Genomic DNA, 27,321 nt, shown 5'->3' with positions numbered 1-27,321 from the left:
AGTCTTAATTAGATTACATTGTGATTTATTGCATATGGGATACAGAAGAGAAATCATCAGACAGGTGACTCAGGAGATTTACTGTTAGTGTCAATGAAGTTACTGAGAAATACAGAGAAGAGTAAAATAGATTGTAAAATAGTAAGTAATTAGAACAAGTGATAAATATGTTATAAAATGTGCAAAATAAATTAACTCACAAACAACTCTTTACAGTTCTGTTATTTTATTTGCTTCCTTGTCATCCCTCCCTCTCCCTCGGTGTAGCTGTTGCTTATTGTTGTTCTCTTGGGCTGTGAGAACTGGGACCAAACCTTAATCATTGTGTTTCCACAAGATCCAGCACACATTGGCCCATGCAGAGGGCTAATGTATGTACATTAAGCGAAGGAACAGGCTTAACCAGCAGTCCTGAACGATATCATTTTAAACATTCAGACCTTTACTTAGGAGATCCAGATTTAACTTCTCTTTGGTTTTGCACAGATAGAAATATTAAGAACTACAACGTCTGAAACCTGAACAAGAAGATAAGAAGCCAGTTGCTTTGAATGAATTACTTCATCCAGCTCAATGACTTGTTGAGGTTGTACAATTCCCAGCCCCATTTTCTACAAAAGGAATACAAGACACAGAAATGTTAAACTTTTGGCCCAAAGTCACACAAGGAATAGAAACAGGATTTAAATAAAGGGAATACATTTAACTACTAAATTGCTTAATCTTTTTTTTTTCTTTTGGTACCAGGGATTGAAGCCAGGGGCATTTAACCACTGAGGTACAGCCACAGCCCTTTTTTTCTTTTTAATTTTGAGACAGAGTCACTGTCACTAAGTTGCTTAGGGTCTTGCTAAATTGCTGAGGTTTCTTTAAACTTGGTATGTTCCTGCCTCAGCCTCTTGAGTGTCTAGGATTACAGGCATGTATCACCATGCCTGGCTTGTTTAGCCTTTTTTTTGATGAAATAAATGAGAATATAATTTTCATGTTGACTTATTGGAGATTTGAAGTACACGATATCTATACACAGTGTGTAAGTTCACAATTGAATGATTTTATTTTCTTGATTGAAATATTCACCTTCCATTTTAACCCCTTGACCAGTGTCAACTTAGTTTCCAGTGCCAACTTTTGGACTGTCACTAAGGTCACTGAGGACCTTGTCTTTGATAAAAGCAGTAGGGCTTCATCTTCTTTAATCATAGCAGTATTTCATACAGTTGATCTGACTTATTCCTTCTTGAGAAGGTATATTCTTTGGCTTTCAAAGGACTACTCTCTCCTAGCTGCTGCCTGTAATTATTTCTACCTTGTTTTACTTCTTCTACTGTAAGTCCTGGTGTTCTCTATGCTCCCCTCCTGGACTGTTTGTTCTCATTTTGCCCTTGGCCCTCTCTACAAGGTCATTCCATTCCCATAGGTTTAAAGCTTTAACCCTTGTTCTTTTCCTAAGTGCCACTATTAGCTGTTGACTTGACATCTTTACCTTTAGGGCCTTAGCATCCTCCCACTCATTGTAGCTGAGCTGAACTTGATCATATCCTCTGTGATCAGTCCATCTTTTCTTTTTTCTAACGATGCTGGTTGTAATTGCCCAAATCAGAAATATAAGGCTTATTCTGATTTTTTTTCTTCATCACTCCCAACTAGTTGGTCAGCTCACCTCTTCAGCTTATCTATTTTTAGCCCCTCTGCTACTGCTTTCATTTAGATCCTCATCATCTTTTGGCCGACTCCAGGCCTCTCTTCTGACTGATGTTCCTGCTGCCAACTTCTTCCTACTGCAGTTCATCCTCTATACTGCCACTGGAGTCATGGGACTTATAAAAATATAGTTTTATCCCTGATCATGAAAATTAAGCTCAATGAAAAGCATGGAATATGCAGAAAATTAAAAGGATGAAATAAAAATTACTTATAATCTTGCTACCATCTGTAGTATAATTCTTACTAATATTGAAGTCAATTACTTTCTAAAGTTCAGTGTGATTATGTCAGTAACCTTGGTTTTCCCCCCACCCCCGTGTGTGTGTGTGTGTGTGTGTGTGTGTGTGTACACAAATGCACACAGAGTCTGCCTGCAGTTTCATAGAATTCAGGGTTCTCAAAAGGATCTAAGATTCTGAGGTAAAGGCCTTATTCAAAGTTAGAAAGCAAGTTTGCTCCCAGAAAGAAAAAGAGAATATTGTGATTTATCTTTTTGATACTAGCTTCTAAAGACTTTTGTTTTGTTTAATAGTATGTCTAATTTTATTTTAAATTAATTAATGAACCAATGTCAGCTATACTCTGCATTAGATGGTCCACTCCTAACAGTTTAGGAAAATTCATGCCTTTGTATCACACCGAACCTCCAAATCACAGTCCAAGAGAGATTTACATGGGGATGGTGCTTCTTCAGTGACCTTTCCAACCTCAGCTGCTCTGGCTTCTGGGAAACTCTTGCCCTCCTGGTAGGAGGTAAGTGTCTGCTTCCTGACTTCCCAGAACTTCTTTTCTGCTTTTATTTATTATGATATCAGGAACATTTTTTGGCTATTAATAGACTATAAACCTGCTTCTTTATAATCTCTGACACTATGAGAGACCAGTGTCAATCTTGAGGGAGTCATTGTTGACTTTATGTTTTGTGAGAATTTTATATGGACAGTGATTTTGCTTTCTTTTGCTATACCAATTTACAACTTTACTAATAATGAAGGCACTGAAGCATTATGAAATGAAGATGAGACCTTTATGAAAACTGCTGTCATAGGTCACTCATGGTCAGTAGGGCATGCTGTACTTAATTGTTCTTCCAGTAGGAGGGATAACCTTGTGCTGAAGTGACCCTTAAAAGTGACATGGTAGCAGAACGGGGTTATCAGTGAAGTGTGTGTCTATACAAAGTGTCTCAGTAGAGGAGTTTTGATTTCTGAGTGTCATGTTTTAAGCAACTGTGCTTATTGTAAATGGAAGCTGGTAGAACTGAAAAGTCCAGTAGAAAAATCTCCTAATCTTCAAGGAATGACTTGAAGGAGATGCACTTATGGAATGATCAGGGTACAGAGCTCCAAAAGTCTCTAAAAAGCAATGAGAATACTTATGAAAATTGTCAAAATCCCCCTTTCTAGAACTCTGGAAATCAACTGAAGGTCTTCAAGTACATAAGGTAACAATATCTGGATCAAGAAACATTTGGGGGTTACTCAGTGGTAAAATGCTTGCCTATCATGCACAAGGCCCGAGCTTCAACCCCCAGTATTACAAAAACAAAACAAAAAGAAATAACATTTCCAGTGTTCCAGAGGTTCATCTTGTCTCCTTCCTTACCTAGTCACACCGCTTCTGAAAGGCAACTGTTGTCCCAACAAACACACCACAGATGAGCTATGCCTCTTTTATTGTTTCCAATGAGGAATAGCACATATTTAGGGAAGTGCTTAAGGTGCCTTACTTTTAAGTGTACAATGTGATAAAATTTTACATATGCGCGCATCCATCTAACTACCACTCAGATCAAGGTTTAGAACATTCTCAGCACCCTGAAAATCCTTCAGTTTCTGTCTTCCACTTAGAGTTTTCCTATGAGTTGGCTTCCTAAAGCCACAGACTAGTTTTGCCTGTTTGGGAACTCTAAAAATGGAAAAAGTAATTATGTGGAGTGAATCACTTTTGTCTATCTGATTTCACTATCTTTGTTCTTTTTTATTTTTTCCTGGATGACACTGACAACCATATCAGGTATCCTATAGATTGTTCTGCATTTTGGATTTGTCTTTTAGTGGTAGTGTCTTTTAACCTGCTTCACTGTCCTCCATTTGTCTTGTAAATTGGAGGTGAACACAAAGGTCTTGAATAGGATGGGGTCATCCCCCCCGACTCCCCGCGCGCTCCAAAGGTGCTGTGTACTTCACATTTGTATTCCATTAAAAAATAGGAGGGCTGGGATGTGATTAAGTGGTAGAGCACTTGCTTAGCTATGCACGAGACTCTGGGTTTGATCCACAGTGTTGGGAAAAACAAAACAAAAATAAGATCAAACAAATCCTTATGAGATAGATACTTAATGTCCTCATTATAAAGTCATCAATTTTTTTAATCTAATAATTTTAAATGTCACTTATTAGGTGTTAAAATTGTGAATTTTCTAATTCTTGGATTTTTTTCTATGTGTATTTCCTGGAATTCTTGTGAAGAAAGCACTTTTCATTATCTGTGCCTTCCTAGTTCCTCTGAAGTACAATTCATACCAGAAAGGAAAGGCGAATGCTTAATTCTTTAATTCTTTTTTGATATTTATTTTTTTAGTTGGACACAATATTTTTATTTATTTATTTTTATGTGGTGCTGGGGATCGAATCCAGGGCCTCGCATGTGCTAGGCGAGCGCTCTACCGCTGAGCCATAACCCCAGCCCAATTCTTTAATTCTTATTGACAGAGTTCAGAGAACACAGGCCTTGGTTTCCTGCTTATTGCCAATTTTGACTAGAGAAGTCTGCCTTTTTTTTTTTTTGATTAGTGGCTATATTTATTTTGACATCATTATGAATTCATGTTTTAAAAAAATATTTCATGTGTTTTGATGAGTTGAAAGGTTTTTGGGGACCAATGGAAAAAACTATAAAAGAAAATATTTTAAGAATAGTTTCATGTTTTATCTTCAATATCTCCACTTTGATCACTCATTCTTTCTGTATATAAACATTTATGGTGGTGGACTTTTTGTCATTTCCATGTTCTTTCATAAATAAAAGCAAATTGTGTGTGTGTGGGGGGGTCACAGTATCTGTGCTATTTTAGCTTCAGGCAAAGGGTGTAAGTGACTTGGCCAGTGATGACAGGAAGATGACCTGGCAGGGTTGGGAGTTTAACTCAGCAGTCTGACTTTTGAACTTGGATTCTTAATCAACCCTGCTGTGATTTTGGCTGTCCCATTGACCCACAGCCTAAAGAAAGGCAAAAGAGGAGGCAGTGGTAACTTTGCTACTCAGAGTAGTAAGTGCAGGGAAGTGATCTGAACAGAGAATGAGCAAAAGAAGCTACTTTTAAAAGAATTGCAAAATTGCTTCTTCGTGAGAACGCATCAAACTTGTGCCAAGAAAAAATACACTTCTTGGTTTTCTTTCCTTTTTTCTTTATTGCATTTTGCTTTTTGTTTGAGCCAAATTTTCTACTTTTAATTTTAGTGTGTTTGTTTTCAATAGCCGTTAGAGAGTCCCTTGAGATAGCCTGAATTCTTTTGGTGCTTGTGTTTGATTTAAATTGATGTCATAATTTCATTTCAGATGGGTCTCTTTGGGTTGATGACTATTGAGTACCTGGAAGTTTTGAATACAATTTTAAACAATTACAGACTGAAACCAGTTCTCATGTGATGTCTGTTTTGTCCCCTAGAGATGTCTTGATGATGGATGATACTTGTGTTTTTCAGAATCTTAAAACAGGGTTGTTGATAATATGTAGTTAGCTACAAGGTCATTTTTTTGGAAACTATTTGATGAATGAAAACTCCGTTTGAAGGAGCACTTCATAAATCTACAGTATAAGGATGATTTTCAAAAGTCAAAATAGTTGATGATTAAAGATAAATTTACAAAGGAAACACAAAGACAGGAGAAAGACACAAACCCTCATGTTTTTCGTTTTTTTTTTTTTCTGTTTTACTGTTCTGAATTTCTCTGTTGTGATGCTAAGCCATGTTGAATAAGTAATGTAAGTTCACTGGAGGCCACTTGGAAAATATGGAAGACTGCAAGGAATTTAAATTTTCTTGCCAAGCGGTAATTACTGTAAACGTTTTGGCATATCCGTTTTGCAATTTGTGTGTGTAACGTGTTTTAAAACTCAGTCCGTTCATATTGTGCATATAGTTCTGCAGTATGTGTACCACTTAGTGTACCATGAACATTTTCCATGTTGGTCAAAAATTATTTTGGAGCATCATGTGACAGCTACATAATATCCTCTGGCTTTCTATAATTTATCTTTTCTTTAATTTTTGGACACTTACTTAGTGCTTCTAATCATTATGAATCATGACACAATCACCACTGACTTTGGCACTTATTTCTTGAGCATGTATCTTATTTTGCTTATTAAGCCATGGAAAATAATATTTTTTTCATGTGTAAAGGAATCATTACTTTTCTTGGCACTCCATTTTCCCCCATGTACTCTTATCCTTTACTGAAGGAAGTTTTTAAATTTAAAAACAATGGGTGTTTTTTATTAACATTTGATTGAGATGTATATATATAAACTCTGAAACAGGTTAGAATGTAAAATTACAAATCCTGATGAGAGCAGTTTATAATGGAAATGCTTACAGACTCGTAAATATGGCTTGGTAGGAAAGGGCGGGAGTGAATCCAGTTGTTACAGTTTGTTCCAGGAAAGGCATCTTGGATGAACGCCATCTACTTTTACAAAGATTCCTATGATCTTAGTTTTATCTGCTGCACTTAACCTTTTGCAAAGTGATTGCTGAAACAAACGTATGTAATACCCTAACAGAAATTAGCATAATTCTTTTAGTTAATTGAAAACTGGCAGTTCTGTTTTCCCTAAATATGTTACTTGAATTTTAATGAAAGTACTCAGCATGGTTTAATCAGGTCAGATAACCTAGATAGGGTGACTCCAGGGGTCAATTCATCTAACCAATTGCCTTTCTGGTGGACTAATCTACTTATTGTATTTGTCACAATGAGAAAATTCTAGAAGCTTCTCCAGATTTTATTTGTATGGTTTATAATCTTCTCCAGATTTTATTTATATGGTTTATAATCTTTTCTTCCTGAGACTTTACTGAAAAGGAATATATGCTCGGCAACTGACACTGTTCCTTGCCTTATATAGCTTTATAAGTCCTCTCCAAACTCTACTGGCTGTACGTTGTTATTATCCCCATTTTACTGATGAGGAAACTGAAGTTTAGGAAGGTCAGTCATTTGCCTAAAGTCACAAAATAAGTGTCCATTTTGGTGGCAGAACTAGTGCTCTCCAGACAAGCTCTCAGAGCATTCTTAGTCATATAATTACTGGTTACAGGAGAAGATATCTTAAATTGGATTTTAAACAAATGTTAAGAAAGTGTAATGAACAAATTTAGTGTGTGATTTAACTTTCAACTTATAAGCATCGCAGAACTGATTTGGATACTTAAAAGTTGACTTTATTCTTTTTTTTTTTTTTTTGAAAGGAGACACAGTTATGTAAGGGGAAAATCCCTCATTTTCCTTCTTCCTGGTCAGAGCTCTTGGCAACCACTAGCATGTGGTTGCTATTATTGCGACTTCACCTATTGTAAGTTCAGATTTAAACTCCCAGGTTCTCCATCCACACCTTTTATAAACACCATGTTTAACTTGGAAGGGAGAAAAGTTATTCTTGGCAACACTCATATAGCAAAAATGGAAACTGTGGAGGACTCCAAGGGATGTATTGACCGGAAGCAGGAACTGTAAAGAATATGTCTAGCTTTTAATGTTAATACTGTTTAGAATGCAGACGTTCAGCAATGGAAACAGTTACTCTTCAAAGTTTGTTAAGAGAGAGAAAAACTGCAAAATGAGATCTGTGTCCTATATATTGTTAACTGAAATAATGTAGTGATACTTTGTGCTTCTATTACTATTGTCATTTTCAAATGTCAAGAAAACCATTAGACAGCTAATAAGGATTTGACACTAAGATGGCCAAATCAGCTAAAAGATCTACTTTGTTTAAAAAAAAAAAATTTTTAAACAAGGGATTGACCAGTGGTACTTAACCACTGAACATCACCAGCCCTTTTTATTTTTTAGTTTGAGACAGGGTCTTGCTAAGTTGCTTAGCATCTTGCTAAGTTGCTGAGGCTGGCTTCTCACTTGTGATCATCCTCCCTCAAGTGTCCTGAGTTGTTGGGATTACAGATGTGTACTACCACATACAGTTATGAAAATATCTGCTTTTGAGAACAGCTTGAAATTGTAATTTGATGTCAGCAAAGATATAGATAGGATGTAGATATGCTGCTATCAGGACTCTTTGAAAATTGAAGTAAATACATTCATAACAAGTGGGATTATTGCTTTGCGCTATTGAAAACAGACTTTTTGGAAATGTTACTAAAACATTATTCTTAAAGGTGGTACAAGCTGAAAAAAAATGGTGGGTTAACAAAAACAGAGTTCAGTTCATGGCTGACAGATTCAGAATGAATTGTATAAGTTAAGAATATTTCTCTAGATGTTAATTCCATAAATCCCTTCTGTTCCATAACCTTTTGAGATGATATCACAAAAAGAAACTTTAGTATCAAAATCCTGGGCCAGGAGACTGACTGGGCTGACCCAGGATGGCCGTATTCTTCTACCTGGGTTCATTCATGCTCCTCAGACTTTGTATGATCATTCAAATCCATCATGGACATTAATCTTTTCCAAAATAGGATAAATATAAACTAGTAGAAAAGTGAAATATAAATAGGATCTACAAAATGTGAGCTTTCAATTTTATTATTAGATGAAAGAGACAAAGTCACTGACAAATTTCCATAAATATTTCTAAAGACTTACATTCAATTTCTGTACCTACCTCATTAACAGACAATTTATTAAGCAGTGTTCACCCATGGCCCATATCTTAGGAGGACTGTAGACTTAAATATAGACTAAAACTTTTGTTCTCATGTTGGTGTGCCCCTCTGCCTTCATTTTTCCTGTACTTATTTGTCTTCCTACTATGCTCTTTTTTTTCTTCTTCTTTTAAAAGTGGGTTGAACATAATCATGAGAATTGTTAGGTAGGGGTCACTGTGTGGGAAGAAAGATGCATGTCTCTTTTTAGTTTTCAAATAAAATGAATGTATAAAATCAAATATGACATTCATATACACATGTCCATGAATATGTGGTCTATTAGATTTTGAGGCTTTAGACTATTGTCTCCTAAAGTGTGGTTCAAGAACCACTTTTTTTTTTTTTTAACTTTTTGTTTGTTCTTTTTAGTTAGACACGACAGTGTCAGGGACCACTTGTAACAGAATGGGCTGGGATAATTATTGGATTTAGACTTCTGAGGCCTATCCTGTACCTATTGAATTAGAATTTCTGTGGTCTACTCTATGGAGTGTGAATTTTGAACATGAAATTCAAGTGATTTAATACACAATAAAATTTGAGAATTATTCTTTCAGGGGTTATATTATAAAAGAGCACATCTGATCCCTCCAGGCTTCTTATTGCTTCCTATGATCCCTCCTTCTCAATGTAATCCTGTCATGATGCCATCTGCCATGAGGGAGCCCTCAACAGAGCCAGCACAATGCTCTTGAACCTCCAAACTGTGAGCTAAATAAACCTCTATAAAGAACCCAGACTCAGCTTTATTGTTATAGTAACAGGAAACACACTAATGCATTTGTCTTCAGATTGATATGGAGTTAGTTCAAAGTTCATCATTGAGGAGAAATATAACACTCTTGGATGTTAGTTAATGCAAAATTCAATAAGAAAAAAATTACATTCTAAGAACTTCAAGAAATATGGCAATCCAATAAATCAGACACATTATAGCTGGATCTTTAATTCTGTAGTAGAAATAATGGAAAGAAAACCAACAAGGTGTATTATTATTTGTGTATACCTTTCAGTTTTTGGCATATTACATCTATTTGTATTTATTAATCTATAAAACAGAAAAATGAGGCTCATTGATTTTTGTTTATGAAATCATGGATCACAATCCTGACATTTTAGCCTGAGTGGACACTGACAAAGGGAAGTCCTCATCTACCTAAGATGATAAAATCAGTCCTTTGGGGATTTTCCTTTCTTCCAAAGCATATTGGTAATTTCCTAGATAAAACTGCAAATTCCTAAAAAAATGATATGCCCATAATTACTTTTACTGAACTGAGCACCACATCGTATTGCTGTTGTGGAATTGTGCAAGCTCCTATAAAACTCCCCTCTGCACCTTTCAGCCTTGCCTGTGTGCAAACTACTGGAAGTCTCCGGAGCTGAGTCTCTTCCTCTTGGGATTAATAATCCCTCTCAGAACTGCTGGGAGATTTCAGCAACTGAGTGATTCCGAAATACCAAGTGCAGCATTTTGCCAATTGGTGAATGGCAGTTAGTCATTGTTGGAGGAAGCTGTATAGCAGTGGCCAACGTGTGGGTAAGCTTGTTGCTGTAGATTTGAAATACAGCTAGTTTCTAGTTATGTGGTCTTGTGTGAGGAAGCCATTCAATCTTACGGTCTCCAAATTTTCTGAATTTGTGAGATGGGGACTGTAATGACTATTCCAGAAGGTTGTGTCAAAGATCAAATGAGGGAGTGTGTATAAACACTTACAGTGCCTGGCATTTGCCAAATTCCTAATAGATCACATACAGTAGCCATTATTATTTTTATTGACTTTGATTGCTTACTACTTTCTAAGCTAAAATTTTTTAAAAAGCACATATTTCAAATATGTTTATCTACTTGGGTTTAGGGTATGTCCTTGATTTTTTTTTTTTAGTAGCTATCTCACTTTTGCATATATTTTCCCCAAAGCTCTCTGATTTATACACCAACTGCTATGTATTTCCATTGGAAGATTTTGGGAATCTGAAAACAGAATGATGATGAGAAGAGCATTAATCTGGCTGCTTTTTGAGCACAAGGTCAGAAGAAGAAGCTTCTAATGAAAATTGCAACAGATAGGCAGACACATGCTGTGAGGCTTCAATAATGTATGCAGTGATGTCAGACTCAGAGGCATGCAAGATGCATAAACACAGAAGAGATTTATACTGGCTTTTAAGGAAAAGGGTTGTTCCTTCCTGATGCTGTAACCCTGATTCTAGTTTGTGTTTTTGGTGCCAGCATGAAGGTAGATGGAGGAGACACTATTGACTATTTCCCATTGTTAAGTCCTTTTGTAATCTAGAGTCTTTGCTCATCCTTACTTAATTTCAATAGCTATTCTCTGCGCTTTGGGGAATAAGCTACTTTAGTTAAGTGATGTCTTTAATTTTCTATGATTAATCCAGTCAGCAGCCCCAAATCACATTTCCCTCCACAGCCATCCTTGTTAGATCAATGATTTTGAATGATAAGAACTGTGATAATCAGATGGATATTCAGAAGGTGGTATGAAGGAGCCAGGAAAAAGGAAATACTTACTTACATTCCATTATTGCTAAGAGGTTCTTTACCTGCATGTACATTAATGCTTACAATTTCTGGAGTGGGTTCTCCTGCAGCAGCCTCTTCTCTGTTCCCTTTCTGTGCTCTGACCTCATTGATCTTCCTTCAGTCTCTGAAAGTGCCGTGCTACTTCTCACTGCAGAGCCTCTGCTGAGCACTTCTACCTGGAACTACCTCTGGCTCCTCTCCTCTCCTTTCCAGAATAATTCCTGGTCATCCTTCAGATGGTAGTTGTTCATGCACTGATTCCTCGAATGGGCTTTCGGTTGCTGGCATTTTCAGGAATGTTATTTGAGGGGTTTGGGTATCATTCAGATCTGACTTCAAATCCTGGCTGTTGTCACTCTTCTCCATGAGCCTCAGTTTCCTCATCTGTAATATGGATCCAATCACAGTGTTGACCTCATTCTTAGAGCATAGTGGTGCTCATTAGAGACTATTTTTAAAGGTCTACTCTGTGTCCCTGGCACATAGAAGGCATTCTGTACATACTTGTTATTATTGTTATTTGCTAAGACACATCGTAAAGTCATGATGATTTGTCCTAAGAGAGAGCCAAGTTTATAGTTAAGAAGAGGTTTGTACAGGCCTCTTCCAATTTCAGACTCAGTCCGGAGCTCTGTGGCTCTCTCAGTTTCAGGGCAAATTCTGGATTAAGGGAACAGGACAGAGAAAAATGAAGCCATCAGATGTATTGTGAAGCTTAAAACCAGCCTGCCTCACTTTACAACAAATGCACCAGGCAATTGAGGACATTTGGTCTTGCTTTCCTGGAGGTTTGCTGGAAAAAGATGGTCTTGTAGGCTTTGATTGCATTCAGCTAGCCCTTAATGGCAGTGGCTCACACAGGTGAGCTAACGGCATCAAGAGGCTGCCTTGCCATTAAAGACCAGTGGATCTGAACTGGGGATTCCCACACCCCAACTCTTTCCAGTGAAAGACAAGAGCACTAGCTAGATTGATGATTGTGTCCATTTTTGCACTTTTGAAAATGAGGTCTGCAAATAACTTCTGGATCAATAACCACATTTTAGGGTTTTCATTAAAGCTGTGTAATGTTTGAAAGGGTTTTAATCTCTTTTACAATTTGAAATCATAAATTCACAAAGTCCACTCTGGATTGATGAGGCGACTCCAAGCCTGTTTTAATAACCTAAAGGAAGACAAGAGGTGATTAATGGAAACGATACATTGGAGCTCCCACATACATAGTGACTGCTCTGTTCTGAGTAAATCAGACAGCAGCTCCCCTCTGTGAGAGCAATGAGCTTGTTTGACATCAGCCTACTGTGTGTGAGTGTGTGTGTGTACACATAACTCATTCTTTGGAATTCTCCCATGGAAAAGCAAAGGAAGGAAGCTGAGGGAGGATGGGGCGATTGCATCCTGTACCCTTTATAGGGGTGTGGCCACTGCTGCCTTTGCCGAAGGGACACAATACGATGTGTTTTTTCACTTAGGATGTCTGAACAGTGATAAGTCTTGATGAGAGGCAGCAGGGGCTCTTGGTGTTGTTCTTAGCTGGACAGGAGTCTCCTGGTGGAGGTCTGCTCCAGTCCACCTAGTATTCCATTTCTAGAATATTGGGAAGAGGAGGAGACGCAGGAGCATCAGTGAGGTGGACCCACCAGACTCAGAGCCACCTTACACTCTAGGCTGGTTGTGACTTCAGCTCTGGCTGCTGTTATGAATGAAACTGCCGAGTACCAAGGCCAGGCACAGGGTTTTAAGGAGAGTGCAACATGTGTCTTCCTGCTGCTCCCCAAACCTGGTTCAAGGTGATGGATTCTTCCCTGGCAAAGGCAGAGGGGAATTTTTGGGGATTGTATGAGGTAAGATACTGGAAAGTTCTGTGGAATGAATTTGACCCTCCTCGGATTTCCTTATCTAAACTTTTGGATTTGTAGTCATGTCTGCCTTTTACTTTGAAAAGTTCCTAAATATGGTCCTCTTCTTGCTTGGTAAGGGACAGTTATTAACAAACTGTATGGTATGTTTAATCACATTTAGTCACTTGAAAACTCAATATAGAGAGAGCTACTGGGATTAAAGTTTATGAAGCTTTACAAATAAATATGCGGTCCCCCTACTGTGAATTTCTAGTCCCACTGGCTTTAAAGGAATTACTTTACTGGGATGTTCAGTACAGGTTCTATCTACAAGAATGCTTTTGAAAATGGCATTAGATTGAGTCTAAATAGATTTCATGGCAGGTTATCTACCCCTGCAAAAATTGTTTTTATATGATGAAATTTAAAACTGTGCTTTTAGGGAATGAGTTGTTAAAACATTTATTTTTAAGGTAAAATATCTATGGGCAAGTATTCCTGGACCTTTATGTTCTAGAAACTGTTGTTGTAAACTACAGTCTTACAATAAAACTTTAACTTGAGCATAAGACCGTAGTCTTTAGATATTTTCTTGTGGTAACTGTAAGAAACTGACCAAGTTTCTAAAATTTAGAAGCAGAATTTCAGTTCTATCCTAATCTCTTATACAATAGTTTTATGCCATGAAGAATTTTATTTTGGCAATAAAATGCCAATCAGTAGCTCTCATGGAGGAGGTGGGTGTTATTTTTGTTACCTTATAGGAACAGTTGGCATTTAGTGTCTGGGAACAAGGAATGCTGATGTTCCTGGAGTACACTGGATAGGCCCTCACTGAGAATTATGTGCTAGAATTTCAGTAGTGCCCTTGTTAGACTCAGGTTAGTGAAAAGTAAGCTAATGATTTAGCAGAAATTCAGATGAGCTGTTTAATTTCTGGAAAGTTTATTTTCTGATTAAGCAGTTTGGGGAAGGGGCCTACAAGAAACAGCTACTTCTGCAAAATTATTCTTTAAAATCAGTAGCAATGAATGTTTCAGAAATATTGCCCCCAGGTACTTCTAATTAATATTTTCAGACTGAATTTAGATTAGCTCCAACAAGTATTTGGTTCAGTTCAATGAAAGGAACTTCCTTCTTTGAATATAGTTATTACGGTTTCTGATCCGTACTGTACAAGCTTATTAAGATTAAAGGAATAATTTACCCCTAACTAATGGATGCTTTTGTGATGAACGTTGTGTTTTATATTGATTATTTAATTCTCAGATCTTTCAGCACTAGGTGCCATGTAAAAGTAACATCTTGAAGGATCTAAAGTTTGCTTGTAAATGTCACTTGGTACTAAAAGGGTTTATCTAGAGGAAAGGGACGGGTGTTGGGGGGGAAGAGAGGGACAGGGGAAGTAACTGGGAACAATATGGATCAAATTATATTGTTATATCATGTGCATGTATGAATGTGTAATAATGAATCTCACCAGTATGTATAATTTTAGTGTACCAATAAAAATATGGAAAAAATAAAAGGAATAACCTTTGAGTGACAGCTTAGTGCATATATGATTGTTTTTAATAATTAGAGGAAAAAAGTAGAATACATGATTAAAATGCTATTATCATTCCTTGCAACTTTTTATATACATGGTTCTGAGACAGATTCTCAAGGTAAATGCTGTACTGAAAATCCTGGTTTCATCTTGTGAGGAAATGAGGGTGCCTTCATTTGGGTCTCTCTCAAGACAGATTTTTAAGCTTTGAGTGACTTCCTTTTAGGAACTGGACAGTATTGAGCTACTGTGTGTGAGCTACTGTGCTGTGTATTTAGTGGCACAGTTTGTAATTACTGTATGGTAGGGAATTTCACCTTGGCCCTGGTCTTTTGGCAGCCGTTGATTAAGAAAGCAGCATTTCAAGAGACATAAATGAATATACTTTTGTTTTAACTTATATATATTTATGAGAACTTAGAATAAAGAAAATTTTAAAAGTAAAAACTAATGAAATGAGGTTGAAGAATTGTGCTTTGAAGCATGAAAATAAAAACATATCTCCCTTCCAAAGAAGGAAGACACAGGTTTAAAAATTATAAGAACTTGAACATTTAGCTCCTATGATGTCAGGTTCACATGGGATGCTCATGTACTTCTCACAGCATTCTGAGCCAGGTGCTTTTATCTGTTTATAGATTAAAGAAATGGGATCTATGGGGCTGGGGTTGTGGCTCAGTGGAAGAGTACTTGTCTGGCATGTGTGAGGCACTGGGTTCTATTCTCAGCACCACATATAAATAAATAAAGGTCCATCAACAACTCATAAAAATTAAAAAAAAAAAAGAAATGGGATCTCTCTCTCTCTCTCTCTCTCTCTCTCTCTATATATATATATATATATATATATATATATATATTTATTTTTAAGGCTTTCCCAAGGTTATAAATTAAGTGAATGGGATTTAAACTTATAATTGTTGTCATCTCACAGCTAACACCTGGCAATAGCAGTATTAAGTATCATGTTACTCTCATTGTATCTCTGCTGTGTGATATGTACCTAAAAACAGAAAACCTACTTCTCTTGGCAAATAGAGACTATGTGGAGTCAGTGCCATTGATACACTAAAAATGTTGCATTAAGAGTTTTACTGAGCTACTAAATGATGGGTAATTGGAGCTTTATATTTTGGCTAATTAAAGATGAGTGTGAAGAAAGTGGGATTTGAGGAGTTGTTTGCATGAGAAGAGGGAGGGGAAGAACATGGTGGATGTAGAGAGTGAAATTACAGGATGGTGGTTTGATGTGGAGGGGGTGAGAGGTGGATGAGTCACCTAGGGTTGCTGAACCCAAGAGTCAGAGATTGGTTCATGGCCTTTTTCTCTAAGAGTGGAAATTTATATCTGCTATAGCTTTAACTACACAGGAAGGATGGTGATGGGAGGAGGGTCATGTTCAGGTTATGACTCTGGTGCTTGCCTGGGCATGAAGCATCAGGAACTGTATTCTTGCTGCTCTAAAGTCTACTCTGTACACAGCAGAAGATTTTTTTTTAAATGCAAATTGTGTCACTTCCTTGCTTTAAGTCCTCCAGTAATTCAGTGATCCTTAAAGTGGAATCTAAACCCTTCACTGGGGTCTGGGTAGATGACTTCGTGTAGTTTTGTGGAACATGGTGTCTGGAGCGAGAGCCTGGGTTCACTCTGCACAGACTAGCTTCGTAACCTTGGACACATTTCTTAACGTGTCTGTGCTTTAGTTTCCTCATCATTAAAAATCAGATATTAGTTTCTACTTCAAAGCGTTGTTAAAGGTTTAAATGAGTTAATGTAGGTAAAATGCTAGAGTAGTGTCTAGCACATAGGTTGTTCTTGAGAGAGTTTATTATTATTTTTACTACTGTTATAATTATTACTACTACAGTTGTCTGCAAACTGGCTCCTGCTAACTCTGATCTCCTCCCACTCTCTGCCTTCTTCTTGCTACTCTAACTGCATCACTTTGATGTTCTTTAGAACAAGGTTGGCTGGCTCCTGCTTCAGGGTAGGGTCTTTGCATTTTTTTGTTTGTTTACTTCATTTTTTGCAGTGCTGGGGATTGAGCCCAGATTTTGTACAAGCTAGAAAAGCACTCTACCTGAGTTACTTACGCCTTCAGCCCTGCATCTTGTGTTTATGTGTTTTCCTTCTAATCTCCTTTCAATAATTACTATTTTACTTCAGCCTTTGGGGTTTGAAATGTTCTTTCTATTTTTAGCCTATTATCACTTCGGTCCAAATTATAACCTGTAGGAAAAAAAATCATTTGTTCCACTGTTTATCATGGAATTTCTTCAGTAGAAAGAAGCCTTGTTCTGCCTCCATCAGTTCTGCTACACAGATTAGGAATGAGGCATTTTATTGTCATCATCAGAGAATATTCTAGTAGAGCCTAATATTGAATCATGTGCTAAGATGTTTACCAAGCTACTGAATGCCAGTCACACTTGACCCTTTAGTTGAGCTTACGTGTACACTCTTGTTATGTAAGTGTGACTGCTGGAAGGAAATAGCTCTGTACAGTATGATGGGAAAATGATGTACTGATAGCAACATGTGCTCGAGAAAGAACTGGAAATTTTTAAGTCTCAAATTTTTACAAAGAACACCTAGTTCCTTCTGATATTTTTATTTTATTAATCATAAAATTGGATACAGCCAATTGCAAATAACTTGTTTTCACTATGAGATTTATTATAAGTGTCTGCAATAAGCAAATTAAATATAGTTTTCTTGATTGATAGGAGGAAGGTATTAGTCATTTTTCCATCTGAAGTATTATCAAAGAGTGAGTTCTCATAAATCCTCTATAAGAAATTGTTCAGTTGTGAAAAACAAATAAAACTTAAGTTAGAAATGCTGTGTAGGTTCTTGTCAAGAAGGAGCTTGTTTAAAACGTGTCAAAGGCCTTTACCTGAAACTAGGCCTGTGATCTTAGGTAAGGTTCTACATCTTTTAGTGCACTGATGTGTGCAATTGTAAGTTTATTAAGGAAAGTTGGATGTCAGCTCAGTAGTACACTTGAATTAAGTGTGAATGTTAATTAGAAATTCTTGCTCTAAAGTTTGAGTTTAAACTTATTGAGAAGTCTAATAAGGCTTCCATGGAATTTTGAATATTGTTCTTGTCTTCTCTCTGAACAAGATGGAGATCTTTTTAAAAATCCTTTATGCATTCGTTGGTGAGGATTTTATTTCTCTTTTGTATTTTTAATAATAGAATACTAATATTTGGTTTTTATCATATAATCAAAAGAATATATCAAGACACCTTGCATTCAACCAGATCTGAGGACCATGTGCCAGATACCGTGCAGAATACTTGAGATCCATCAGTGGATGGAATAGACAAGAATTCTTGAGTTCTTGGATTTACATTCTAGACAGATAATATGTGTATAAGTAGATTAAGGATGTAAGTATGTGTAAGTAGATGTAAGTATGTTAGAAGGTGATAGGGTTATGTAAATAGAGTAAGAGAGTCCAGGAGTGCTAGAGGATGAGTTGCAGTTTTAAATGGGACAATCCAAACCTCATTGCAGTTTTAAATGCCATCCAAGTGGACCTCGTTGAAAAGGTGATTTATGAGGAAAAAGAAAATTAAAGGGAGGAATTGAGCCATCAGTGTGTCTAAGGGAAGGTTCTAGACAAATGAATCAGCCAGAGCAAAAGCCCTAAGGCAGAATCCTGACCACACTCTTGAGGACGTCTAAGAGGCCAGTGTGGTCAAAGTGGAGTGAGGTGGGAGGAAAGATGAAGTCAGGGCCATAATTGGAAGGGATGGGCAGCCATGTTCTGTAGCACACTAGACAGTTTACTATGAAAGAAATAGGGAGCCACTGAGCAGAGCAGAGACATGTTTCAACATTACCTGGGTTTGAAAGTGATTTAAAAAAATTTTTTTATTTGTAAGTAATTTCTGAACTGTCTATTATCTGCTATTCTGGGCCCTACTAAAACTCTTGGGAGGTATTTGCTGAAGTTAGTCCAAGTGTTTTTTTTCTCACTGGTGTACCAGCAATTTCCACCCTAGTTTAAATGAGTGTTTAATCCAATAGTTTATGATCAGGTTTCCACATATGACAGAAAACACGATACTTATTTTTCTGAGTCTGGCTTATTTCACTTAACATGATGATCTCTGGTTCCATCCTTTTTCCAGTAAATGACATGATTATGATTTTTTTTTATTCTTTATAACTGAATAATACTCCCATTGTGTATATATATATATACCACATTTTCTTTGTCCACTTATCCATTGACAGGCTGCTTCCATACTTAACTCTTATGAATAGTTTCTTGGGTTTGCAGGTATCTCTATAATATGCTGAATTTGATCCTTTCGAATATATGCCCAGGAGTGATATAGCTAGGTCCTATGGTAGTTCTATTTTTAGTGTTTTTAGGAACCTTGGTACTGTTTTCTTTAGGCTGTACTAATTTACATTCCTACCAATTGTATGAGAATAGGATCAGGTATTTGTATAGGAAATTGCTGAGCAGAACCTACTTCCCCTGCTCAGTGTGTCTGAAGGGGTCAGTGTCTGGCCCCTCAGGGGAATGGTTAGTAACTGGCTATACATCACCCATCATGGATCTAATGAAGCATTTCACATTCTCTGGGTACTCCCCCTCCCTTGTGAATCGCCTCCTATAGAGATAGCATTAAAACATCTCTTCCAAACCTAAATTGTTGAACAGTGTTGAATTCAGCAGGTGAGTTCTGCTCCTTACGATCCTGTTGTCAGTGTTCTCTTCTGTGAGAAGCATGATCCTCCTTAGGTAGCATTGGACAGTCCTTTGAATGTACAAATTTCCCCAAAGCCAAAGCTTGAAGACTTGTTATTAGCTCTTCTTAGCCTCTGTTCCTTTTTTTTTTTTTTTTTTTTTTTGCCTTCTAATATGCTGGTGTCCTTTTCTTCCATCTTTGGCACATTTTTTTTTTTTTACAGAAAATCTTCATTCTGGTGTCTATAAGAAAACAGCCATGCAAACACCTCCAAAGCCACACTTTCCAGTGAGTGTGATCCCAGTGGTGGCCTGGTATGACTGTAATCTCTGAGCTGTCTTATGTGCTCTTCTTTCCATCCAGAGGGCTTCAATGTAAGGAACCTGGAATCTAGGAAGGCTGGCATAAAAAGGCGTGATCAATTTGCAAATTCACAATGGAGTTTGTTAGTAAATTCTCATAACACTTAATAAAATTGATGCTCAGTTTGTCATATTCAGTGGTGAAGCATCCCCCCTCTAGTGTAGTCAGATCTCAAAGTCACTGTGGAAGTTTTCCTCTCAACATGAAGGGGTGTTCCAGAAACCTGCCTAGCACATGCTGGTCAGTTTGCTCTGTAACAGTTTTACAGTCCCTGTGAATGTGCCATCTTTGCCCAGTTCTAAAATGATTATTTTTATTTAAATTGTAGCTTAATATTACTTTCCAACTCTCCAATCTCAGGGAGGTTGTCTAATTCCCCAGTGAAGCCAGAATTGAGTCAGGCCCCTTTATGATCAATGTCAAAGCATAGTTATGTTCAATTCAAAAGGCAATTCAGTATTCAAGAAGTGACCGAAAGTCAACTGAGATGAAAATTGAAAATCAACTGAGCCTTTTTTTCTTCTTGAAAAATCATACAACAGATATAGAATTATTTTAAAGCAAAAAAAAAAAAAGAAAGAAAGAAAAGAAAAATTGTAAGTATTGTTTTTCATTTCTCTGGCGTAATCGGTCACAGAATATCTTACAAAATTTCTCACGTCTGTTTTTGACCCCTCTGGGTTGACTGGTAGGAAAGTAAGGGCTTTGAAAAGGGTTTTTGTTTATTTGTTTCTGTTTTATCTCCAGTATTATATAGAGGTCTTGTGGCTATTCATTTGGCAGAGAAACAATTCCAAACCCAAAATGTTTGGATATGTTTGATATGTCTGGTCATGTTTCCTGTATATCCCCTTATTGGCATAAAAGCCTAGTTACAGGATATTTTCCGGAAAACCAATGCACAGGAAAAATTAGTCATTTAAAAATAATTCTGATACTCATTTCTGTGTTTGAAATATTATAGGGAAAGAAGAGTTTGAAAACTGTTAAAACTATGTTTACATTATTTTAGCATTTTGCAGCATTTTTTAAAAGAATTAATTTAGTTGAAAAAGAATTACTCTCTAGGGTCACACTGTAGGTTAATATAACTAACCCAACTGTTCCAAGAAAAAAAAGGATACTGTCCTGGGACCCAGGCAATAATAGTAACTTTTGCCACAAAATTCAGCTTAAAATATAGCCACTTATTTGTTGCTTCTGATGACTAGTCATGGAACCAAAAATATGAATCCTGGTGCAGATATATGGTGTGTGTGTGTGTGTGTGTGTGTGTGTGTGTAGGAAATGAATGGGAGAACTGAATGACTGGCTTAGACTTGTAGATCTCCCAAAGGGTATCTCCAGATGCATCTTCCAAAGATACTGTACACTTAACAGACCCAGAGCCATATTAATCAACATAGTCACAGGAAGCATCAATCATTCCTCTCTGTCTTCCTTTAACAAAGTATGCACACCTCTACCTGGCATTTTGTTATATCTATATCTATGTGTCAGTCTTCTCCCACTGTTCTGTCAACTCCCATGGCAGAAAATAGGTGTTCTTAATCTTCACAGTAGGAAATCCACATCTGTTTCACTATCATTTCTCTCATTTGTTAGCTTGTTCATTCATTCATTCATTCATTCATTCAACAGGCAGTTATTGACTTATACTGTGATTGCTTGATTTCCTTAGATATAACCACAGAATAGAGTTTTTTGATACGTGGTCCTTATAGTACTTGTATCAAAATTAACAAGTTAGAGTCTTGCTAAACTCAGATTTCTGGGCCTAGACTGAAACCTGCTGAATGCGGATCTCTAGAGGAGTAGCACAGGAATTAACATTTAAAAGAAATGCCAGGAATCCATTGTGTATCATGGAGTTGGGCAGTCATTGACCAGGAAGATAAATTAGCTAAAGGGAAGGTAGCCAATGATGATTTGTGAAGATGTTGATAAATCTACTTAGATAGATAAATTTTCCCCCAATGGACCTTTATTTTATTTATTTATATGTGGGCTGAGAATCAAACCCAGTGCCTTACACATGCTAGGCAGGCGCTCTACCACTGAGCCACCACTCCAGCCCCCTTAGATAGAAATTTTATTTAAGACCCCTAGGTGTTCCTCCTTTAAAAAAAATATATGGTTTAAGGCATAGGAGCCTGTTTCTCATCTAATTAATAAGTTCTGGGGAAATTCCCTGAGCCCCTAAATAGTTAACAAAAAAGTTGTGTAAGGGTAATCTTATATCTTACACCTTTATCTCCTGGGTACACACTTTGTTTCTTTCTTAGAAATGCAGACTTAACATAAATATTTTTAGTATCAGTCACAGGATTAATTGGAGTAATGCCACAGAGTAGTTAAAACAAAAAGCCTAAATGAAATTGCTTTGGAAAAGTATCATGGTTTGCTAAAATAAGGCAAGTGTAAAGGTTATCAGAAGTTTTCTTCATCATGTTCCCACAGTATTCACAAACATATAGGTATGAAAATTTTATTAGAAGGATTTTAGAGCTCTCTGGGTGTGTTTTTAGAGAAAGAGTGCAACCAATCAGACTTAGAGGTGAATACCGGACTTTACCCACATTAACAGATGCCCAAGTCCCTATATAAAATGTGCGGTGTTTGCATGTCACCTATGCACAACCTTTTTAAAACTCTTACTCACCTCTAGATTACTTATAATGCCTACTACATTGTGAATATTATGTACCTAGTTATCAGACTGTATTGCTTAGTGAATAATGAGAAAGAAAATAAAAGTCTATACACATTCAGATGTCTAAATATTTTCCATCTGCAGTTGGTAGGACCCATGGATGTGTCACCCATGTTTATGGAGGGCCAACTCTAAGGAAGACATATGAGATATTAAGGGACATGCTTTGTATAAATCCTGCCAAATACAATAAGATTTCGAGAAGGCATTTATGTGTATGTCTTAAACATCTTCAACATTCCTTTTATTGTAATTTTGTTCCAGCTAGGAAATTACTCAGGTATTTTGAATATTTGCCCTTGTATTATAGACTCTATTGTAACTGATAAACAGTTACAGTAACTGACAAACAGATACTTTAATCCTAGTGGGAAGGGAACTAGGAGTGAAAAGGGAAAGGGGCAAAGAAGGTAATGCTCAAAGAAGACAAAACCATGAAGCCGATGTGTTTCTAGTGAAGCAGAGGTCCCTCTAGAGGGACAGGTTAAAGATTAAGGTGAGTGAAGATGACTGATGGAGGGAATTGTGTCAAAGGCAATTTGGGGAATAGAAAAAAAAAAACCTGGGCAAGAGATAAGAAATACAGATGAGTAAGGAACAAATGGTAGTAGGGAGACCAAAAGCTACGAGAGGTCAGGCCAAATGTCCTCCATCAAGTGGGTGCTTTAGGATGTACCACAGCCTGCTGCAAGTTTGAGGGTAATTAGGCAGGAGTCAGATTTGGAATAGTTATTAAGAGAAATGAGGAAGGAACGTGGCCAGTTATAGATGGAATGATGGGTAATTGGTTTTAGAGGCCAATGATATTTCTTTAATATTTCAGAATCTTTACCCAAGTGATTGGAAGAAACAGATTGATAATTTCTTCTACATTACACTTGTAGGGGACTTAGAATTCTTTCCTTGGTGTAACATTTTATACTCAGTTATTCTTTGGGGTAGAGACATTTTTAAAAAAACACAATCACCTAATATAGGTGTTAAGTGAGGTAAAAGAAGAACAATTCATACACAATCTAAGAAAACATACTTTGTCCTCAAAAATCTGTGAAAAAAAGATCTGAGCAGAGAAATGTTATCACTGTAAATGTATTCTCAGGCTAGACTAACTGACTGCAACTTAAATAACGGAGTTAACCTACCAAGAGGAAGAAGTTGTAACCTGAAGTAGCAGTTCAGATTGATCTTCTTGAAACAAAGCAAAGGAAGGAGTCATACTAGGCACACTTTTGCATGGCATGCCCACGGTGGCCAGGGTTCTGCTAGCTAGCAGTCCTATGAGTGATAGTAACAGCTGAGGTTGTTCTACTCATATGCAAATAATTAAAACTCATTGTTCTTAACTGTTTTATTTCTAGTGACTTTATATTTGCAATTAAGATTAGCAGCCACTTGATGGAAAAAGTGTTTATATTTGTCAAGAATAATGAATTTTTGGAAACATAACTCATCAAAGTGAAATGTATATAGATTAACTAGAATATTAATCTTCATGGTTATTTTCTACTTGATAAGCATTGTGCTTGGCAGGGAATAACCCTGAAGCTTCCTTCTGCATGAAGGCTGAAGGATGATCTCTTGCTGTGGCACTTGGATTTGTTTTTTTAATCATACCCATAAGCTGTGCTCTATGTCAGCTCATCCTAATTCTAACCTGTGTCTCATCATATATGGAACTTTTGTGTTCTGGATGAACCTGAATACTCATGCTACATCATAGACAATTGATTTTAAGGGTTCAGCCTCTCTTTCCTCAACTCATTAATTTAATCAAATGGGCTCTAAACCAAGTAGGGCAACTGAAGTCCGAGCTTTATGGTTTATCCTAATATGCTTGAGCTGGTAGATAAATTGAACACTGAACTCTAGACTTGTTTCTTGGGGAAGTGTCTGGGAAGGAAAGAAGCATCACATCATTCATTCTCCCTAATTCCCTCTGTGAGACTAAGCAGGGATATCCAGGTAACATTGAACTTGGCCAAGCCCCCAAATGCCATCTTCTTTCCAACCTCTCACCCTGATCCCTTGTCCCAATAAATGCGACTATAGAAATTCAGAATAATAATATGCTGGAAGGTAGTCATTAAGAATAGTGTTCATTAATATTCCCTTTTATTTTTTTTTTCTATTTATTTTAGAGCATGAATTAGTCTTGGAGCTAAGAAAAGACAGGTTATAATTAAATTAAAAGTGTTTTTAAAATTTTTTCCAGATGAGAATTCTCCAGCCAACTTCTGGGATTCTAAAAACAGGGGTGTGACTGGAACACAAAAAGGACAAATTGTGTGGAGAATTGAGCCTGGGCCCTACTTCATGGAACGTAAGTAACTGAGTGTGAAACACAAGTTTAGTATTGAGTATTGCATAAATGTATGCATAGGTCTATAGAATCTTTACTGAATTTTAAAAAATATTTTTGGTTCTTATTTATATATTTCTGTCATAAAGCTCCACAGCGAAAAATACACGGTTTTTCAGAACATGCTCATTAGAGAATGTTCACATATTTTGAAATAAAAAAGGATTAGGCATTTGTACATATACAAACACACACAAATATGTGAATATAAATATATACAATACATGTATATTTATGTGCCTTATGGAATATATGGTATATAAATTATGTGTTATTTTAATACTTTACAAATTTATATATATCCTTGTATCTACATTTATAATTAATGTTTAAGTATATTAATTCTGGATACAGAAAGGATAATTAGGATTTTTTGTCAATTTAGGAATTTTATTTGTTTTTAGAATACTTCATTATTATTTTTGCCAGCAGCAGAATAATCTGGATTCTGGTCTTTTCAAAGTGTTGATAAGATAGTCTGGGGGGCACTGCGATTGAGGAAATCACTAATGCAGCTAACATGGAATCAGAAAGAGGCTGCAGATAATGTAACCATTGCCCAATTAATATCTCTCCCTTTTTATTTTGGGTAAAATAGAGGTAGTTTATATTTGCCACTAGTGTTACTAAGAACATCCTAAATATTCTATAAAAATTTATAAAATAGAAAGAATGAATAATAGATGATTTACTAGTTGGCCTAGATTTAACATCTATGTCTAGAGAATTTACTTTTCTTTAATGTACGAAAAATGGGCTTTTTAAATTTTTTTCTGAGTTATAGAGCCCTGTGTAAGAATTAAGATTTCTCTATGCAAGATATTTAATATACAATAAGATATTTAATATACAACAGAGTAATTAAGGATAGAACTTATTAAGCCTTAAAATATAAGGTATAATTTGATTAAATGGAAATTTGTTGCAAGTATGTCTTTATTGATGCATCTAAATATAATATAAAAGTTATTTTAAAAGTTTAATGTCTAGGGGCTAAGATTGTGGCTCAGTAGCAAAGCGCTTGTCTTGCATGTGTCAGGCACTGGGTTCAATCCTCAGCACCACATGGAGGTGAATAAATAAAAAATGAAGGTATTGTGTTCATCTACAACTGAAAAAATATTTTTAAGAAAGTTTAATATCTATTACTTTGAATTGGTATTAAAGGTAAAAGATAATTTCTTCAATCATCCTTGCTGGTTGGTCAGCATTTCAGAACTTTCTCTAAGCCTGCTTCTGCCCCTTAAGGAATGTCTTCATAGTCCAATGTTCTGGCTAGCTTTCTCTTAAAATGGAGTGTATTTTTTAAGGGAGACTGTTCAAGACATAAGAAGAGGAGGTGGGGAGTAGGTGGGTGGGAGAGCAGATATGCAAACCATAATCCCAGCTAGTTGAAGAGTGTCTAGGAAAGTATGGGAACATTGGATAAGGTTGTTTCTGGGAGTTGGAGTTATGGATGATTTGTTATTCTTGTCTATTTCTACTTTACTTTCCAACATTGGCTTAATTGGCGCTACTAAGTGGTAAGGAAAATAAGTCAGAATGTGGGAAAAATGGAACAGGAAATAGCTGGTTTTACTTGTAATGTGATTCCTTCTTTGAAAGGATTCCAGGGTTTAAGAGGCTGATTAAGTGAGAAATATTACCAGCTGATTGCCAGGAGAAAGGCAAAACCACCTTTCTGTTTGCTTCAAAATGCTGAAGACTGCATGCCATGATTGCCTGCCGATAGAGGCGGCAGATTTATATTGCAGAGCCCAGGAACACCTTGGACAAAGCCAGTGTTACACACTGCTGTAATTTGGAACATTATGTGAAGAAAAAAAAAATCTATTTACGGAGTATTCCACTTGCTGTGATTGATTTTTTTCTCTCCCAAAATGTTAGCGATTCATAATGTCCTGGCTGATTAAGCTATACCAAACAGAAAACAAAACAAATATAAATTTATTATATAGTAAATACTATAAACATTAAGTATAGTAAATATTTGTCTTGGCAAATGTTTTTTGTACATCTCATTCTGTTATTTAATAGAAATGGGCTTGATGTTGAAGCTAGGAATTATGAATGAAAAGAAGAGTAGGGTTCCCCTGCCTATTTTGTTTTCTCTTCTAATTTAGCATTCCATACCTCCATTCTTCACACATAAAATTAGAAGCATTGAATAGCAGATTATAAGCCTGGAAATATTCAGTAATATTTTGAAGGACTGAGAAAGATAGTTTAAGTCTAAGATAGTGAGTAGGAATTTCAGAAAGATTCTGCATTCAAATAACCCTATCTTCATAGGATCAAAATGAGTTTTCCCTGACATACCCCTTTATCTTTACAGTGGAAAAAAATCATGGAGTGTTTTTACCCATGCTTAGCAGTAAAGTCTGTGTCTTTTAGATGTCAGTTTTTAAACTTAAATTCTGGAAAGAGGAATCCTAAGGGAGCTTCATAGCATAATGAAATTTTGGAGCTGATGGTGTGGAACTTAAAAAAAAGAGGGGGGAGGAGAGATGTTCACACAGCTTCTAGAATTGTAGATATTGTCAGCCTCTGACCTTCAAAACTTATGGTATTTTAAAACTTTTACTTTCATCTTCAGAAATAAAATTAGTTATCTTTAGCTCATTGGAAGTCCAAG

At 36.4% G+C, this 27,321-nt stretch overlaps 1 protein-coding gene across 2 annotated transcripts in view; it reads left to right on the top strand.

Annotated features, from left to right (window-relative positions):
- The window catches only part of Hecw2 (HECT, C2 and WW domain containing E3 ubiquitin protein ligase 2), a 212,444-nt gene that overhangs the window by 43,516 nt on the left and 141,607 nt on the right, over window positions 1–27,321 (top strand). The window contains exons 1-2 of one of the 2 annotated variants that reach the window (XM_026408847.2): window positions 12,660–12,992; window positions 24,540–24,647. In XM_026408847.2, the coding sequence (XP_026264632.2) occupies window positions 24,641–24,647 (7 nt within the window). In that variant the 5' untranslated portion in view covers window positions 12,660–12,992; window positions 24,540–24,640. Of the gene's footprint in view, window positions 1–12,659; window positions 12,993–24,539; window positions 24,648–27,321 lie in introns of those variants that run through there. The other variant, XM_026408846.2, reaches the window with a different exon arrangement.

Source organism: Urocitellus parryii, chromosome 1 (assembly GCF_045843805.1).
Source record: "Urocitellus parryii isolate mUroPar1 chromosome 1, mUroPar1.hap1, whole genome shotgun sequence".
Classification (NCBI taxonomy): Eukaryota; Metazoa; Chordata; class Mammalia; order Rodentia; family Sciuridae; genus Urocitellus; species Urocitellus parryii.
This window is presented reverse-complemented; position numbering and strand designations above follow the sequence as displayed.